General features: G+C 29.7%; 1 protein-coding gene across 7 annotated transcripts in view; it reads left to right on the plus strand.

Moving 5' to 3' along the window:
• The first annotated feature begins 1,845 nt into the window (after positions 1–1,845).
• Positions 1,846–21,204, plus strand: part of Crzr (corazonin receptor) — a 30,157-nt gene continuing 10,798 nt past the window's right edge. The window contains exons 1-3 of one of the 7 annotated variants that reach the window (XM_076529068.1): positions 1,846–2,267; positions 4,138–5,405; positions 14,186–14,858. In XM_076529068.1, the coding sequence (XP_076385183.1) occupies positions 14,253–14,858 (606 nt within the window). In that variant the 5' untranslated portion in view covers positions 1,846–2,267; positions 4,138–5,405; positions 14,186–14,252. Of the gene's footprint in view, positions 2,268–4,137; positions 5,406–12,169; positions 12,475–14,185; positions 14,859–21,204 lie in introns of those variants that run through there. The other 6 variants (XM_076529070.1, XM_076529073.1, XM_003705634.3 and 3 more) reach the window with 6 other exon arrangements.

Consider the following 21,204-nt stretch of genomic DNA (forward strand, 5'->3'; position numbering starts at 1 on the left):
TGCTAATTTAAGTTAATTTACTAATAAGTTATTAACAATAACTTAATATTATACTAATTATAGTACGATGTTATGGAGATTCTTTAATCCTGTGAGTTTTGAGTATTTCATTCCTTTTTTTGTTGTGTGGTTTTGGTTTACTTGAGAAGTGAAGTTTCTAATACTTCTGATATTAGTTATGAAATTATAATCAAAGGATAATTGTTCATTTTAATATATAGTGGGATATAGGGAAATTTTTAATCTTGCGAATGTGGTAAACTTAACGAATTATATTTAATTTTTATTCTAATATGTTACTGTAAGCAAAATTCTTAATTTGGGAATTTGATAATTTGATAATTAGTAAATTTCGAATTTGGGGCTTCGAAAACTTCGGAAAATAAGAATACAATGATCTGGTCATTTGAAAATTCGTGAAGTCTAAGATTTGAAAATCTAGGAACTCAGAAGTTTGGTAGTTTGGAAATTAAAAAGGTAGGAAATTAGGAAATTAGGAAATTAGGAAATTAGGAAATTAGGAGATTAGGAAATTAGGAGATTAGGAAATTAGGAGATTAGGAGATTAGGAGATTAGGAGATTAGGAAATTAGGAAACTAGGAGATTAGGAGATTAGGAGATTAGGAGATTAGGAGATTAGGAGATTAGGAGATTAGGAGATTAGGAGATTAGGAGATTAGGAGATTAGGAAATTAGGAAATTCAGAAATTAGGAAATTGGGAAATTGGGAAATTGAGAAATTGAGAAATTGAGAAATTGGGAAATTGAGAAATTGGGAAATTGGGAAATTTGCGAAATTAGAAAATTTGGAAATTAGAAACTTGGGAAATTGAGAAATTGGGAAATTAGAAAATTCGGAAATTGGGAATTTGAGAAATTGAGAAATTTGAGAAATTGGGAAATTGGGAAATTTGCAAAATTGGAAAGTTGGGAAATTAGAAACTTGAATATTGGGAAATTAGAAAATTGGGAAATTGAGAATTTGGGAAGTTGGGAAATTGGGAAATTGGGAAATTTGCAAAATTGGAAAGTTGGGAAATTAGAAACTTGAATATTGGGAAATTAGAAAATTGGGAAATTGAGAATTTGGGAATTTGGGAAATTGGGAAATAGTGAAAATTGGAAAATTGGGAAATTGGGAAATAGTGCATATTGGAAAATTGGAAAATTGGAATATTGGGAAATTATAAATTATAAAAATTGAACATCTTTCCAACTTATACATCCAAAAATTTAGAAATCTATACTCACAAATTTTTAACTTTAAAAAACCGTAGATTTAAAAATTCTTACAAAGTGAAAAATTGAAAATTTCACTTAAAAAAAAATGCAAACAACAATGAGTACCTACAAAAGCAACAAAAACCCAACAAAAACGAATAGCTAAAATCTAAACAATAAAAGCAACAGAACAAAAATGAAGACATAATACTGAAAACTCTCAATAATTACATTGCACAAAAAGTGAAACTCGTAAATTAAATTTACGCAATTCTACGGAGTATAAAATTTATATTTATATTAACCAGGAAGCCAATTGAACGCGTTTATCGGTTTTCATTCAAACGTTCTCGTTAATCATGCAACAACGTTTAATCGCGTTGAAAAAAAGTCATCGTTAAACCGGAAGTGCATGCGTAGACGTACAAACATGTTACTAACATCAGAAGGGCATTTGATTTACAAGTGCAATTAAAGACAACTTAATCGTGAACCCGCCGATAAACGTGCCATTTGCGTATTAATATTTAAATTGGTATGCAAGAGAGATAGAGATAGAGATGTAGAAAGGGAAGGAAGAAGTGGAAAACGGTGTCAGCGTTGTCTTCCGTTCGACTCATCGTTAGTCGATTTCCGTATCTCGAATGAGTTACCTCATACAAACAACCTTCTTTAATTAATTGCATGTCGGAGAATGATCATGAAACGGTTATAGAACGGTCATAAATAAGACAGTGCATATGTAAACACGAGATGAAGTAAAATCAGAGTATGTCTGTTGCTCTGATAAATCAAATCGGTGATAATGTTTGAGGAATAGTAAATATTGTAAGGGAAGCTAGTTTCTTGGGGGAAAATTGTGTATTTTATAAATTTAGGAAGATTGTGAAAAGACATAAAATTAATTTCTAATAACATAAGGATAAAATTAGAAATAAATAGAAAATGTAAGATAATTTTAATTTTGATGCAGTGTTAGTTGAGTGAATAAGGGTTAATAGTGTAAAGTTATGGCAGAGTTAGAGAGATTATCGATTTTTAGGTTGTAAGTACATGATTCATACATTTTTCATTTTGTTGAGAGAATGGATGCATTGCTGGTCCAATTGTTAAACGGATACAGAGGTTTTTCGATGATAATGTAAATTTGTTTTATGTAATGTGTAAATAAAAAATTTGCTGTTTTTCAAATGTAGAAATATTTCTGACGAAGTTATAATGTTTAATTTTTAATAAGTTAATGATAGATGAACTGAAATATTAATTTGAAGCGCAGTTTTTTACAGATTTCTAAATTTTTGGATTTGTAAGAAAGAAAAGTTTTAAATTTGTGTAATTATGAATTAACAGATTCTTAAATTCTCGAGTTTGTAGACTATTGAGTTCATAAACCTTCAAATTTCCGAAGTATCAAGTTTTTGAGTTTTTAAATCACTAGATTTTTAAATTTTGAATTTTCTAAATTATTAAGCTTCTGAAGTTTTAGATTTGTATATTATAAAATTTCAAAATTGCTAAATTCATAAATTTCCAAATTTGTAACTTTATAAATCTTCATATTCCGCAATTTAAAAAAATTATTAACTTTCAAAGTACCTGAACTCTCAAATCTCAAAATGCCAAAATCTCTAGCTCTCAAGATTTCAAGATTTCAGAATCTCTAAATTTCAATATCTCAAATTCTGAAACTCTCTTACTCTTCAAATCACCAAATCGCAGAATCTTCAAATCTTCAAATCTTCAAATCTTCAAATTTTCAATTACCTCAGTTTACAAATCTCCAAATTTTCAAATCCTTAAATCTCCAAATTCTCAATTTCCCCAGTTTCCAAAACTCCAAATTCTCAATTTCCCCAATTTCCGAAACTTCAAATTCTCAATTTCCCCAAATCACCAAATTCTCAATTTCCCCAATTTCCAAATTTCCCAATTTCTAATTTCCCCAATTTCCAAATCGCCAAATCCTCAATTTCCCCAATTTCCAAATTTCCCAATTTCTAATTTCCCCAATTTCCAAATCGCCAAATTCTCAATTTCCCCAAATCGCCAAATTCTCAATTTCCCCAAATCACCAAATTCTCAATTTCCCCAATTTCCAAATTTCCCAATTTCTAATTTCCCCAATTTCCAAATCTCCAAATTCTCAATTTCCCTAAATCTCCAAATCTCCAAATCTCTAAATCTCCAAATCTCCAAACCTTCAAATCTCCAAATCTCCAAATCTCCAAATCTTCAAATCTCCAAATTCCCAAATCTCCGAATCCCCAAATCTCCAAATCCCCAAATCTCCAAATCTCCAAATTATTATAGTCTCAAATTTCCCAATCCTCAAATCCTCAAACACTCAAATTCGCAAATTACAAAATTTCCTAAATTTCCAAATTAAATTTCAAATATTCAAATTCTTAAATTTACAAACCTAAAATCCCCCAATTCCAAAAATCCCAAAATTTCCAAATTTATAAATCTATTCATCTAAACATACAAATAACTTTCAGTCTTCCAAATAGAAAAATTTAGAAATCCTTAAAACTGCAAATTTTAAAACACCGCATAATCTCTCTTCATTATGAAAACCCATCGATTGCAATATAACGAGAGTCAACATACTCATCAACGTCCATCTCTTTTACATCGATCAACGATGTAAAAAGCACTGTCAATTTCTGTCTCGTGTAATTTTTAACGTCTACGTAATTTGAAACGGTGCTGATTCGAATCAATAAATAAATGATAAATGATACTCGATAACAAATAATAAATGATGAAGTAATACCAAATTTTCCGGTAAAAATTAAAAATTTCACGCTCGATAAATAACTCATAAATCACTCGAAATCGTAAAACTTCGTTCGTAAACGAGATAATGCAGAAAATAAATAATGGAATATTATTCTCGATTCGGCGATAAACAGGAATAGCAAATACCGTAAATGAATTTACAGAATATTGTAAATCAAATTTTTCAAGAAAATTATGGATTTTATACAAATCGTTAGTAACATAAGCAATGTTACCTTCAGTTTTTGTCGCGTCGATGATTATCGCCGATAATGACAGCTCTTCGATCGCATAATACGCTCGAGTGAAAAAGCAGCGAGCAAGAAAAGCGACTCGGAAAAAAAACGAATAGTTTCTTGAGCACAGGCGTCGCGACGCTCTCTCGACGGAATCATGTGAAAACGAAAGGAAGTTCCTTGGTGTTGCGAAGTTTTTGCATTGATTATAAATTATCGCGGGACGTTAATTTTATTGTCGGACACAAAACGAACTGGAACGAGAACCGGAGAATTTATTTCGCTCGCTGCTGAAAATTCTGCGCGAATTCGAAGATGGACGCGTTTCGAGAGGAAAGGAATTTTAATTGAATTGTGTCTTCTGCGAGTTCATAACTGTATAACAATTGTTTAATTAGTGCTGTGGTTATTATTAAATGAGAAACTTTTAATGAATTTAAAAAATGGAGGGATTTTTGACAATTGATGAGAGACGATTAAAATTGAAATCGATTTATTGGGAGAATACAGTGAAATAAATAAAACAAAATTGTAAATAAAATTTATAAAGCAAAACGAACAAACGAAAACTGAAAATAAAGTTTATAAAGTGAAATAAATAAAACAAAATTAAAAATAGAACTCAGGAAGAGACACGAACAAAACAAAATTTGTAAAATGAAAAGAATAAAACAAAAATGAAAATAAAACTCATGAAGAAAAACGAACGAAACAAAACTGATAATAACATTTGTAAAATGAAAGGATTAATACAAAATTGAAAATAAAATTCATGAAAAGAAATGAACAAAACAAAACTAAAAATAAAATTTGTAAAGTGAAAAGAATAAAACAAAATTGAGAATAAAATTCATAAAATTAACAAAACTGAAATAATAAATAGTAAAACAGAATTGAAAATAAAATTCATAAAATGAATAAAACTAAAGTAATAAATAGTTTATTAGAATTGCAAATAAAATACATGAAATAAAGTTTGTAAAACAGTGCTTTGAAAAATACATATAGATGTTGTATTACCTGATGAAGATACTTTATGCAGTGTTATTGCATGTTTGATAAATAAGTGTGATACTTTTTCATGGTTATGTGTAAACGGAAAATTAATGTCCTTGGAAAACGATTATTCTTGGAAAATTCTACGGTTTCAAAGGAAACGGAAATTGGTAAGCACATAAATTGATTTGAATGATCGATTCGTGGGAATATTAAAATTACAATTAACACATTGTCCTAGAACAGTCAGAAATTTAATTTAGTCCATAAGTAACAAGGAAAATAGATTTTAATTAGTGGTGGATTAAATAAATAGAGAATATACGTATTTAAGTTAAACTTTAACGCTTGTTATATCATACTGTGAGTATGTAAAATAGTAGATAACGAAATTACTGTATTTTGTTAAATATAAATAAATAATTTATTTTTGTAGTTTAAGAAATTATTCAAAATTTAATATTTTGTAGTTGCACTTTCTGTGATGACTTTCTAAAATATTGCAAGACAATAGTATATTATTTTTGTATAATTTATAAATATATAAATATAGGTTGAATTTGTTGATAAATGTTCAACTTATAGATATATAAATATATGAGAAAAATTTAATTCATAAACATAAGTTTGATTTAGAAGTACATTATTGCATAAATATAATTTTAACTTATTAGTAAGTAAAATATAATATTTTTATTTAAATTAATATTTTAACAGAAATTTTTAATAGAAATATTTGTTTACCGTTGTTGCTTTTATTAGTACAATTCATGACAGTTCAAACTACATTCCATTTTAGAATTGAAAGAGTCATGCAACAAGGTGTTAATTACAATGGTATTAATTAAATTGAGGTATTATTGTAATGAGTATCTTTTAATACTGTGATGAGAAAAATAACAAATATAGTATTGAAGTTGAATAATTACAAGGTACCAAAACATACAAATTTATTAATCACAGTATCTCTCAAATTATGTTTGAAAAAGATAAAAACTTGACACCAGATGTTTAACAACATAACTATATTATAAATTTATGGTAATTGTTATAATTATAGTATCGTAATTAATACTGTGCTATAATTTTATATTATACTGCACTATAATATATACTATACTATAGTGTAGTATACTATATTATATTATATTATACTACATCATACTATAAGACTATACTATACTTATATACTACACTATAAGATTAATAATACAAAATTAATACTATAGTATACTATACGAGGTGCGATCATTAAGTTCCGGGATTGTGTCTGCTGTGACCAAACGAATGACACGATTGACATGCGCTCGCAAAACATAAGAATAACAATCTTCGAGACATATGACACGAAGTTTGGAAGCGATATCTTCATTGGATCCTGTGTTATACAAGTTTATGGTAGCATACGCACGCTCTCCTTTGCGAAATCACGATGGACTCCAAATTGGAACAGAGGGACATAAAAAAAAAAGAAACATGGAAAATTGTCGTACTTCCTCACCCTCCGTATTCATCAGAACCCTGTTATTTCTTTTTGTTTCCCAAAATGAAATTAAAGCTCAAGGGTCGCCGATTTGACACGGTGGACGAGATTCAACGTGAATCGCAGCAGGTGCTTGACACGCCTCAACAAGAAGACTTCTAGAAAGCTTTCCAAAAATGGCAGAGGCTCTGGGATCGGTGCATAGCTGCACAGGGGGACTACTTTGAAGGGGATAGTAGCCAAATTTGAAACACGTGACTTTATCTCCATATACGGGACCAGTCCCGGAACTTAATGATCGCACCTATTTTCACTACAATAATAATCAGATCAAAATTGCAATAATCAAAATATTCAACAATCATCAAAACACCTCCTAAAAAATAACCCAAATTTTTAAGAATAGGTAAAATAAGTTTCAACCAGTTTAAACAGACTTCTTTTTATATTTAAAGCGTGCAAAGCAATAGAGTTGTATACAATATATGCTCATGAATGAGTCAACAGATGTTTAGCCATTGAATAGAATCGCATTAAACTTTTTTTCCTTTGTTAATGTCACAAATCCCGCAGTAATAATTCAATTTATGAAACAATATTGTGCTATAGTAACTTTGTATTTCCTCCGATCAAAATTTTCTGATTTGAAAAATTACAAACTGATCATAACTCCGTCTTTATACAGATATGAAATGCAATTATGCATCACAAAAAAGTGAAATACCCATTCAAATTTATGGAATAATAAATTTTAATTGCAAAGTCTGTCAGCATATTTTGTAACCGTGTGACATTTATTTAGATTACTGTTTAATTATTCATTTAATTACTTCAAATTATACTGATTTTAAATTCAATAACTTATTCTTGTTACTATTATTATTATTCACATTTTGGAACTTTTATTGGAATTATTTTGGAATATTAGGGAAGTGTACTTAAATTAAAATTAATCTGTAAATACATAAAATATTAATATAAATTTATATAAATTTTATATATTCATACAAAATGAAATTGTAACAATATTTAATATATTTTTATAGAAATATGTAAATTAATACGCGAGTTTCGTTCTGCATGAATCACATATTTTACAATTTTTAATATTCAAAAATAGAGAACTTATTATGTTTGTCACATTGAAATTCGTTTAAAATAAATAAAAACTGTATTTCGTTCTAAAAACATTCGCAAAAATGATTATTTAGAGCAATTATACTTGCAATCGCGAAAGTATTAAACAAGCACATTAACATATATCAATATTTTGAAATGAGCAAAATGTAAAATATTGATTGAAATTATTTCGAGGAAAAAGCATCGAATATGGACTTTGGCTGCGAACATGTTGCATTTTTATTTGCATAATGATTTATTGACACAGTATCTATTTGTAAAACGAGAATATCAATATATAATGTGTACCATGAAGTATTAGATTATTGAACAACAAACTGAACATGGTTAAAAATTGAAAATTCTATAATAAACAATATATGTCTATGAAGTTATATCGATATAGTGTTTGTATCACGTTAATTTTATTTTTTTTAAAGAAAAATGTTTACATAACCTTCCATTAACATGTCTGCCACTGGGGTCACCAGTGAGCTACACCTCAAATATGATGTAACTGAATAAATAACACAAAAAAAACAAGAAAATTTTAAATATTATATTATTAATTTAAAGTTATGAAAATATTAGTAATTTTAGAGATTGTTCATTTTATTAATTTTAAATTATGAAAATAATAATTTTTGACAGTATTAATATTATTAATTTTGCATTAGGAAGATATTATTCATTTTGAACATTATTAATATTATTTGTTTTCTATTATGAAAATATTATTAATATTATTAGTTATCTATTATGAAAATATTATTAATTCTGAACAGTATTAATATTATTAATTTTGCATTAGGAAGATATTATTAATTTTGAACATTATTAATATTATTTGTTTTCTATTATGAAAATATTATTAATCTCATTAGTTTTCTATTATGAAAATATTATTAATTCTGAGCAGTATTAATATTATTAATTATAAATTACGAAACTGTTATTAACGTTGAGTATTATTAATACTATTAACTTTAAATTACGAAAATATTATTACTAATATTAATGGTAACAATCTTGACATAATATTATTAATAATATTTCAACCTCTTTTATTCTATTCTTGTTAATTATTCAATGACAGTTTAAGTATTAATAAAACCAAATAGTAATATACTAAAATAACATAAGAGGTTAGGTTCAATAAAAGTTACAAATAAAAATAATTCAATTCGTACAAATTATCCTACACGTTCAAATAACCGAAAAAATACATAAATAATCTATAATTACCATAACTAAATTACTATACTAACTACTAATTTATTAAATACCTTTCATTACATGTTTCATTACGCTCGCAACAAAATGGCTGCAACGAAATGAAAATGACAATGAATTAGAATAAACGTGTCTACTCTTACACAACGTTACAGTAATTACATTTAATAAAAAACGAATATTGACTTACTTCTAACAAAAATTTGAATTAAAAAACGTCAGTCATATCACACAAGTGTAATTAATTCATTATATAACAAATTCAACCGGTTAATAATGTATTATAGATAGAAAAACTAACATCAACAGCTGTTATGAAATAAATAATTTCGCGAAACATTATACGAACTTAAAAAAGAGTTACAATTAAGAATTACGTGTTGACATTTTTATTAGCATTTTTTGTTTCGTATTATGTGCTTTGATGATCGTACATTATTTTTTAACCACGTTGCTCTTGTATTACGTACTCAATTACAATTCGCAAAAAAGAGAACAAGTAGGAATATTTTCATTTTTCTTAATTATAAATGATCGAGTTTATTATTAAGTAATAAATGTCCGACGAGAGATAAATGTTCGACTTGTATGAAGTAAGTGTCGCTGACAATAAAGTACATTAAGCTAATCTGCCTTCGATAGGAAAATTATGACTTCCTGTTCATTGATTTCTAGGGATTTATGAAAATTTGAAAAATTGGGAAATAAATCAAGTTTGGGGATATGGAATGGAGTGGTCTTGGATGTGGAAGTTTTTTAGTTACAGGACTTTGCTATGTGACAATTTTTAGGGACTTGGTGATTTAAGGATTTAGGGAATCATAAATTTGGAGACGTAGAAATTTGAGAATATAGGAATTGGAAAAATAGAATATAGGAATACAGGAATATAGAATGTAGGATATTCCTATATGGAATATAGAAAGTTGTGAATACAAGTATTTGATAATTTTAGAATTTGGACACATTGAAATTTAGGAATCTAGGGATGTAAAAATTTAGGAATTCAATAATCTGAAAATTTGGAGATGTAGCAACTTGAGAATCCAGGGATTTAGAAAACTAGAAATTTGTTAATACAAATATTTGAGAATTATAAAATTTGCAAATATTGAGTTTTAGGAATCTAGTGTTGTGAGAATTTAGGGATTTGGAAAACTGAAATTTTGTAGAGATAGGAACTTGAGAATCTAGGGATATCGAAAACTAGAAGTTTGGGGATATAGGAATTTGTTAATACAAATATTTGAAAATTATAAAATTTGCAAACATTGAGATTTATGAATCTAGGGTTGAGAGAATCTAGGGATTTGGAGAACTGAAATTTTGTAGAGATAGGAATCTAAGGATCTAGGGATTTCAAAACCTAGGAATTTGTGAATACAAGTATTTGAAAATTTTAGAATTTGGAAACATTGAAATTTGGGAATTAAGAAATGTGAGAATCTAAGAATTTGGGGATGTAGGAATTTGGAGATCTAGGGATTTAGACAATTAAGAATTTGAAATAATATTCAACTTATAATTAATATAAATTTTTGTTCAAACAAAAATTGAAGTTAGTACAATTTATAATTAAAAATTAATATATGAAATGTTATTTAAGTATTAAAAAGGTTAGTTACTTAAGTTACCGCAAAAAATATCATACATGTATGTGCATACATATATTCTGAAGAATATGTCACAAGTATTGTAGAATGCAAGGAACAAAAAAGTCTATTCCTAGAAAATATTGAAATTCTTTTCTATTTTTAAGAATCTTCCAAGAATTTTCCGACAAGTAAATAATATTCATGATTTGCTGGAACATTACAAAAAAGTTCTACAGAATGCAAATTTATTGGTCGAGTATAGGGTATGGAAATGTGACAGACACAACTGTTTCTAATGAATCAATACACATACTTTATGACAAATAACTTTTTTGATCACAGACAACAGTATAAATATCACAGTAAATGTATATTAACAGACTAATGAGCTAATTACTATAAAACATGATCGGAATAATATATTTTGTTATGTTGTATAAAGATCTCCATATTTCTGGTGCAAGAAAATGTACATTTATGCAATTATTATTTAATTAATGAAATATTTAGGAAAAGAAGAAAAATTGAGAAATTTAGGAAAATGTAGATGTCGGACTTCAGAGATTTAATTTTTTTTTAATTTATTTTAGAAATTTGGGATTTTCGTAATTTAGGATTTTGGTAATTTAGGAATTTAAAAATTTCAGAATGAAGAAGATAGGAAAATAAAACTTTCAAACTTTCAAGTCTTCAAGTCTTCAAGTTTTCAAGTTTTCAAGTTTTCAAGTTTTCAAGTCTTCAAGTTTCTAACTTTTCAAGTTGTCAAGTTTTCATGTTTTCAAGTTGTCAAGTTGTCAAGTTTTCAAGTTGTCAAGTTTTCATGTTTTCAGGTTGTCAAGTTGTCAAGTTTTCAAGTTTTCAAGTTGTCAAGTTTTCAAGTGGTCAAGTCTTCAAGTTTTCAAGTGATCAAGTCTTCAAGTCTTCAAAGTCTTCAAGTTTTCAAGTCTTCAAATTTTCAAGTTTTCAAATCTCCAAATTTCCTACCTTCACATATTCCAATTACAAAATGAAAAGTATTACAGTTCCAAAGTATCCAAATTTCCAAATCTAGAGCCTTGACAACATTTAAAAAAAGATACACAAATATAAAAATATTTAAAAAAAAACTTCATAACTCCCATAATTTGAAATATGAACTCAATGCGTCATTTTGACACGTACCATAAAATTCAGCCGCAGTACATAAAATAAATCCCAATCAGCGATACAGAGAGTGTCCTTCACTAAAATTGCAAATTTCACGCATTTAAAAAGTTTCGCATGATTGAATCTCAGTCATGACATGTCAGAATGTGTTTGCACACAGAGTCACCTGTAATCACAATAACCCGAGTCGTACATTTGAATCGCAAATGACGAACTGTTTTTTCGCGATTCTATGCTCTTAAGAAAACAAAGGGAAACGGATCAATGTCGGGGTTGACCTAACTTCCGTTTAATGATTATATGCTAGAAATACAAATGATATGCCTTCGATAGTGTGCAATTATTATGGTTATTTTTTTAAAACGGAGGTGAAGTCTGTGTAGTGCATAACAGGTGTCAGAAAAAAGTGTCTATATAGATATATTCGTATTGTTACGGGAAACAGTGCATTTTCTTTGTTGAATTTATGAATAATATTTAGTATTTAATTTGTTCGTTATTCATTTTAAACGGAGTTAATTTTTTGTAATAGAACTATTGTAAGGATAAAAGAATGTGGAGGTTAAATTTTAAGTATAATAGGAGAGTGTTGTTAAGGTTGTGAAGAAAGTTCGTGTTTCAAAGGTTAAAAGTAAGGTTAGAATTCTGGAGGTTGTAAGGAAGGTTAGTACAAGAAAAACTACAAGATTTCCAAAGATTATAAGTAATGTTAGTATTTCAAAGATCATAAAGAAGGTTACTATTACAAAAATCATAAATAATATTACTGTTTGAAAATTTTGTAAGTAAAAATAATATTTGAAACAATATATAAGTATAATTAGTGTTCCAAAGATTACATGTAAAATTAGTGTTGGAAAAATCATAAGTAAGGTTAGTATTGAACATTTTGTAAGCAGGCAATATTCAAGACATTATAAGTAAAATTACTATTTCACAAATTACAAGTAAAATTAATCTTTCACAAATTACAAATAAACTTAATATTGTAAAGATCATAAAATTATCGAATTATGAGTAAAATTACAAATGATCGTAAGTAAGGTTAGGTCAGTATTGCGAAACAAATATATAAAATTATTACAAAGAATAAAATATCAATACCACAAAGTTTCTCAAATAATCCTAATATTGAAGATATCACAAATAAATTTAGTATTTCAAATAAATAAGTATTATGAGTATTTCATAATAAATAAAATTAGTACTAAAAATATCGTAACTAAGGTACTCAAAATATCAAAATAAGAGTTTAATCATAAAAATAAATAAAAATCATATTGTTAATAATTAGTTTCCCTATATGTCTTACGTATCCGTTTTCACTCGAGCAATCATATTAAACACAATTTCAATATTGAAACTGTTTGTGAACAATACAGAAAGGAAACAAAGAAGGAACTCGAAAGCAATTTTAAAATGAAAAAACGTACAAAAAACGGCCTGATTTTACAACGAACAGTTGTACAAATGACGTGAAAAACGTCGATCAAACAGCAAACAATCTGTGTGTGAAAAACAAAACACGCATTGAATAAATTCAAGCATCTGCCAATTTAATTCCGAACGTCGTTCACATTTTAAAATGTACGTTGAATGAATTTTTCATTGTATTAAATTATTGCGAATAATACCTTAACTCGAAAATTGTGCTCGTACTTCTGTAAAATTTTTAACAAATTCAATTAAATGGCAAATTATTTGCAAACTGGAACGTTAATTATATTCACATTGAAACGTTAAATAAAATTTTATCGGTATATGAAATGGGGGTGCTGACATTTTTGCGCTTGATAATTAAATACACAACAATTAATAAGATGAAACAGAAAGTTATTTGCAAACTGAAGAGTTGATTATATTCGTATTATACACGCATTCATATAAATACACAAAATTTTATCTTTATTCAAAATGAAAATGCAGAGTGCATCTTGCTAGTTGAACTAGTAACAATAATTAGTAAGATGAAACAGAAAATTATTTGCAAACTGAAGAGTTGATTATATTCGTATTATACACTCGTCAAATAAATACACAAAATTGTATCTTTATTCAAAATGAAAATGCAGACTTGCTAGTTAAATTAGTCACAATTAGTAGGTTAAAACTAGAAATAAGCAGTAATATTTATGGCTGCTCCCGCGAGACATCTCTCGGGGCACGCGCAGTGAAATAAAATACACAGAATAAAAAGTTCGAACTTATATTGTTATTTCAACCCGAGCATCCCCACCGTTAACGTGATCCTCATGCTGATTAGTTTCTTCTAGCAGAAAACTAGGACTCGCATAAAACGGAGTTTCCAACGTAGACAAATTCGGCAATTTATTTCCACTTTTTACCATGAACTTACAGACTTCTAATTTTGCAGGGTACCTAAATCGAGCGAAGTAACGACGAGAAGCTGACTAACGATGAGATGAACAGCAATCCGAAAAATGACAGCGTACCACAAGTCACCAGCGGATATTCCCTGGATCGTGTTACCAGCCTGCGACAACCTAACCTCAGGACATTCCCGCCTTGACCTGCCCCTTCAACCTGATCACAACATCAGCGAACTTGATCAACTGTTCCACATAGAAACACTCAACGTAACATGTCTGGAACACGCTCCGCAATTGACGAACGCCACCTTTCTGAAGGTGATCGTCCTTGCCGTCATGGCGTTCCTAAGTTTTGTTGCGAACGTGGCGACTATTTGGTCGATCGCGAGAAATCGACGGAGACAACACAGCTGGTCAGCGATTTACACGCTGATTCTGCATTTGGCAGTCGCCGATTTACTCGTCACGGTGTTCTGCATTGGAGGAGAGGCTATGTGGAGCTACAGCGTTCAGTGGATATGGGGAAACTTGGCGTGTAAGATGTTCAAGTTCTTACAGGTGTTCAGCTTGTACCTGAGCACGTTCGTGCTGGTGCTGATCGGGGTGGACAGGTTCGTGGCGGTTAGATATCCTATGAAGGGACTCAATACTGCGCATAGGTGTATCAGATTGGTCGCTGTCGCGTGGATATTGTCTTTCGTCTTGGCTACTCCTCAGGTAAGTTTCGCCCTTTGACTTGTGACATCGAATCATACTTGTGACGCATATCACAGTTCATAGGTTGAGGTTGAAAGAACTTGGAGATTTATGCACGAGTGGGATTTTTGAGGATAGGGATGATTTATGGAATAATAAGAATTCTTAATATAATAAGAATTCCTGTAATGTAATGTAATGAGAATTCCTTAAATTCTTATATTAGGGGTACCGAAAAGTAATCAAAATTTCATCGATGATTTCAAAGTTTTTCTATGAAAAATCGAAGGACTTTTTTAGGAAGGGAACAATTGCCTTTACGCTGGCAAAAAGCGTTAGAAAGTGATGGAAATTATTTTATTGATTTTTCGCCAGCTAGAAAAATTTTGATTACTTTTCGGAACCCCTAATATTACCAAATCCCTAAATCCCGAAATCCCGAAATCCCTAAACTCTAAATCCTTGAATCCTTAAGTTCCAAACTCCACAAATCGTCAAATTCTAGAATGCAAAAATCTCTAAATTTCCAAAGTCCCAAATTCCAAAATTCCCAAATCCCCGAATTTCCTAAATTTTCAGACATCTGATTTTGTAGATCTCCAAATTCCTAACTCTCAAAACACACAAACTCTCAAATTTCCCTCCCCCTAAGTACCTGCGTCACCAATCTTTTAAACTCCAAAATTCACTATACTTTGCTATCAGCCACAATTCTCCAAATTCTAATAAAGCAACAGGTACAATAATCAAAACCAATCACATTTTGCGAATTACTTCGTTGCAATAATTACAACCGCAATTACTACAATAATTACGACTATTACAATAATTGCAATAATAACAATAATTATTCAAGCTTCAACGAAATCTGCATTCGACAAATTTACGCAATACGTGAAATGACATTATAATTAATGTATTTTTGTGTCAATACAAATTTCATTTAAGTAATTCTCCATTTTTTATTCACCATATTTATACAAAGTTTAATAACAAGTATTTTTAACATTATAAAATATATTAATTCGTGATATGACAATCGTTAGGAACTGCTTCCACGGGAACGATATTCACGTACGAATTCAAACGAACTTCGGAAAATTCGTCTACTCGGAGCCAAATGAGAAGTTCGATCCGTGAAACCAACCAGTTGAGTGGCTCGTTCCCTCGCAATTAAAAACCAATTTATAGCAGCTGACATTCGGTTGCCAGCAGAAATCCGACGAATACTTTCGCGAATAAATTAAAAGTTCCCCTGGTTCCTGCTTGTCCTTCTTTTTTCTTTAAATAAATGTCGAGGACGTACAGTGGATGAAAAAAGTAGAGGTGCATTTTGCTTCTCTGTCATTACATCATCTAAGTTTATTGCATTGCGATTATCGCAAATATTTTGTATAAGACTTGATATGTAGATAGATTTGAAGATTTGAAAATTTGGAGATTAAGGATGTATGGAATTAGTGATTTCATGATAGGGGATTTGGGGAGTTGGGGAGTTGGGGATTTGGGGATTTGGGGATTTAGGGATTTGGGGATTTGGGGATTTGTGGATTTGAGGATTTGGGAGTTTGGAATTATGAGAATTTAGGGATTTGGAGATTTGGGGATTTGGGAATTTCGGAATTTGGGGATTTGGGGTTTTGGGATTTTGGAATCCTGAGATTTTGAGAATTTTGATATACGACAATTTTGAGATTTGGGAATTTAGAGATTTAAAGATTTGGAGATTTGAGGCTTTAGAAATTTGCAAATTTGGCGATTTGGGGATTTAGTAAATTAGGAAATTAGGAAATTGGGAAATTGGGGAATTGAGGAATTGGGGAATTGGGAAATTGGGGAATTGGGGAATTGGGGAATTGGGGAATTGGGGAATTGGGGAATTGGGGAATTGGGGAATTGGGGAATTGGGGAATTGGGGAATTGGGAAATTAAAAACTTGGAATATTGCGAATTTAGGATATTGGGAAATTGGGAAATTGGGAAATTGGGAAATTGGGAAATTGGGAAATTGGGGAATTAGGAAATTGGGGAATTGGGGAATTGGGGAATTGGGGAATTGGGGAATTGGGGAATTGGGAAATTAAAAACTTGGAATATTGCGAAATTAGGATATTGTGAAATTGTGAAATTGGGAAATTGGGAAATTGGGAAATTGGGAAATTGGGAAATTGGGAAATTGGAAAATTGGAAAATTGGAAAATTGGAAAATTGGGAAATTGGGAAATTGGGAAATTGGGAAATTGGGAAATTAGGAAATTGGGGAATAGGGATTTTGGAAATTTGGAAATTTGGAAATTTGGAAATTTGGAAATTTGGAAATTGGGAAATTGGAAAATTGAAAAATTGAGAAATTGAAAAATTAAAAAACTTAAAACTGAAAACCTGAAAAATTGCAAAATTTAACCTAGTTATCTACTTCGAATCCAGTACCTCAAAAATTAAAAAATTCATAAATCATCATACATCAAATCTTGAAATCCCTCTGAAATAGTTTTAAATTATAATGCCAATTAGTGCATGCATACTATAATCATATTACACATCCTACAGAATTAGCACAATATGCCTAAGTACACACTATGACAATATTTCAATCAAAAGTGACGATTAATTCAACGAACCTAGGTGTGTCAACACTTCTTCGACCGAGAATGTAAATAATTTTCACATAACAGCCGTTGCTAAATAACAAGTAATTACGTTACATCGGTAATCATAGAAAAGCTAATCCATTAGTATAATACCGAGACAGATGTCGAGACGAAAAAAAAATGTCACGGAAACCAGTTTCTCTGCTCCGTTTTGTTTTTTCCCCGAACAACTTAGCATTTATCGAACTCCACGCTTAATTAACGCATTCGGTACGCTAATTTAAAATATCCTCGTTAACCTTACCGAGGTTCTTACTTAACGGTAAGATAATTTTTCAATGTAGCTGGATAGCTTCCAATTGCCTGCTCATCGTCCGGATTAATTAAGTTCGTTTCGTGAACCGTTTTATGGATTATTCGAACACGATAAATCTGCGAGTGTGTGAATATTTATAACCGGGTCTTCGGTTTCAATTGGTCTTTTGTTAACGCGTTTTTTCGATAAATTCGTTCAAGAATAAAAGAAAATATTTTATAAAATATTCTATGGAATATTTCATAAATTATTCTACTTTTTAGAAAATATTTTATGGAATATTTCGTGAAATATTTTTCTCCTATAACGTATGTATAATAGAATATAAATTACATTTGATGTGAAGTTTATTAAATGGAGTTTATTAATGAAGACGAAAATTTTGCGAGGAATTTTCTAAATTAATTTTGGAGGGATCTAAGACTGCTTCAGGAAGAAATTTCTTAAAGGGGTTTTATGGGGATACGTGAATTTCATAAAGAAATTGATCATATTAATTAATTCTTGTACTGAATAGGTTTTATGAGGGAACAACAAAACCTGATAAAGAAATTAAGTATGTACATTAATTTTTATATTTTTAATAAATTAACTTTATGAAGAATGAATGACATTTTATAAAAATTTTATAACATATTAAAAAATATGTACATAAAGAGTAACTTTATAAATCAACTTTTCTATGAAATAAATTTTATAAAAAATGAACGAAATTTTATAAACAAATAATTCTTATAAATTCATTATTGTACTAAATAGATTTTACGAAGAAATTAAACCATTCTATTAAAAGATCATTTTTACAAGTCAACCTTTACATAAAATAATTTTTATAAAGAATAAACAAAGTTCTTGAAAGAAATTTGTATAATATATCTTTTATACTAAATTAATTTTCTAAAGAAGCAAAACAGTTCTACGAAGAACTTAATTTTATAAATTAGTACGTATATTAAATAAATAGACTTTACTACGAAAGAAAAATATTTTATGCAGAAATTAATTTTATAAATAAATCTGTGTATTATGCAAATTGATTTTATTGTATTCTCAGAATATTCAAATCATTTTAATAACTGTATTATACTTTTTCAGCGTTTCGTTTCGACAATGTGTAACTCAAAGGATTAACCCGTTTTAAACAAAATTTAATTAAACATGAAATTCCATTGAAAAAGGAAACTTTTATGTACATAAAAATATTCTAGTATTAAAAATCCAATATGGTAACGAATAAAGTAATATTCTCTGTTTATTACAGTTCTAAATCATTTTTAAAATCGAATTTTATCAATTTGTTGTTTGGAGAATTACATTTTCAATAAAATGGGAGAAAATGTGACATAAAAATATTCTTGTACTGAATATTCAGTACGTGATCTGATTAATTCTGTATTTCATGAAATTTTATATTTGAAAAAACTTTTAACAATTTTACTGATTCATAATTTGAAGATTGAACAGTATTTTATAGAAAATTTAATTAACCACTAAAGTTATATAGACGCTTTAATTAACTGTTTCGTTTCACAGAATTTCAGAGGCCTTTAATAATTTCGTCAATATTGATTATTTAAAAATTTAATTACATTTTAATTAAAACTATTGAAATATCAAATTTTGTGCCTTTAAGCTTTTCTGCTTAATGCGGAAATAAATATATCGTAAATTTAATATATTTATTATAATATACATATATGTACATGTATACATATACTGTTATACTATACATATGATTATACCATATAATATACATGTACAGGGAGTCTCACAATTAGTGAAGGTCCCTGAATTGGGGAGTAGCTGACGTGATTCTGAGCAAGATTTCCCTTTGCAAAAATAGGGTTTGAAGCTTCGTTTTTGAATTATTAAGGAAAACGCGGACCAATCAGAGCGCCAGGATTACTACGCGTTGGATTATTACGCGTTAGATTACTACGTGTTGGATTACTACGCGTTAAATCACCACGCGCTAGACTCCTATGCTTAGAATTACCACGCGTTGCATTACTATGCGTTGGTCTTATAAGCGTTGAATATCCACGCGCTGGATTACTACGCGTTAGATATCCATACGCTGGTTTACTACGCGTTAGATTACGACGCATTAGATTCCTACGCTTAGAATTACCACGCGTTGCATTATTACGCGTTGAATTACTACGCGTTGAATTTGCACGCGCTAGATTACTACACGTTGGATATCCACACGCTGTATTACTACGCGTTGGATAACTACGCGTCAGATTACCACGCGTTAGATTCCTACGCTTAGAATTACCATGCGTTGAATATCCACGCGCTGGATTACTACGCATTAGATATCCACACGCTGGATTACTACGCGTTAGATTACGACGCATTAGATTTCTACGCTTAGAATTACCACGCGTTGCATTATTACGCGTTGAATTACTACGCGTTGAATATGCACGTGCTAGATTATTACGCGTTGAATATCCACACGCTGTATTACTACGCGTTGGATTACTACGCGCAGGATTACCACGCGTTGCATTACTACGCGTCGAATTACCACGCGTTGGATAACTACGCGTTATCCGAAACTGCCGCTCTTGCGTCTGCGCATGCGTAATCCTCGCGCTAATTGGTCCGTGTTTTTCCTTAATAATTCAAAAACGAAACTTCAAACCCTATTTTTGCAAAGGGAGATCTTGCTTAGAAGCACGTCAGCTATCCCCCATTTCAGGGACCTTCACTAATTGTGAGATACCCTATATATTTATTATACTGTACGTATAGTGTACACATAGTATATTATACATACTTAATAATTCAAAAACGAAGCTTCAAACCCCATTTTTGCAAAGGAAAATCTTGTTCAGAATGACATTCTCTACCACCCCTTTCAGGGAGTAACACTAGTTGTGAGACATCCTGTAGTATATTCCCTGGCCATCGCATTAGGACCACAAACGAAAATTTCACTTTTATGGCTAATAACGTTATGTCATATACAAAAAATTGTCTTGGGTCATGCAAATTATTACTAAATACGTTGATATCGATATATACATAGCAATTTGTTACTATCGTGATAATAAATTGTGTGGGTGATGAGCGATTAAGGGCCGTGCGAGCGTTTATGTTAGGCTCAAGTATCGATAGCGCGTCAGGTGAAATTTGAATGCCATAGAAAATGTCTGCCTACTCAAAAGACTAGTTTACAACTGTCCAACATTATCTGAGTTGAAAAGAATTACAGATATTTGGGAAAATGAAGATATAAAGCATATGATGTATACGGAGCATGCTGCTGTGACCAAAGGAAAGGAAATACAAGATATTAACATATGTTAATAATGTTATGTACAGTATTTATGTTAGTAGCTAATATCATTACAATTTGAACATTTTACGAAAAACATGAAAAAAACTGAAAATTTATAGTGGTCGATGGACAACTGCATTTACGATACGTCATAAAAACCTTTGTTAT

This window comes from Megachile rotundata, chromosome 2, assembly GCF_050947335.1.
Source record: "Megachile rotundata isolate GNS110a chromosome 2, iyMegRotu1, whole genome shotgun sequence".
Classification (NCBI taxonomy): domain Eukaryota; kingdom Metazoa; phylum Arthropoda; class Insecta; order Hymenoptera; family Megachilidae; genus Megachile; species Megachile rotundata.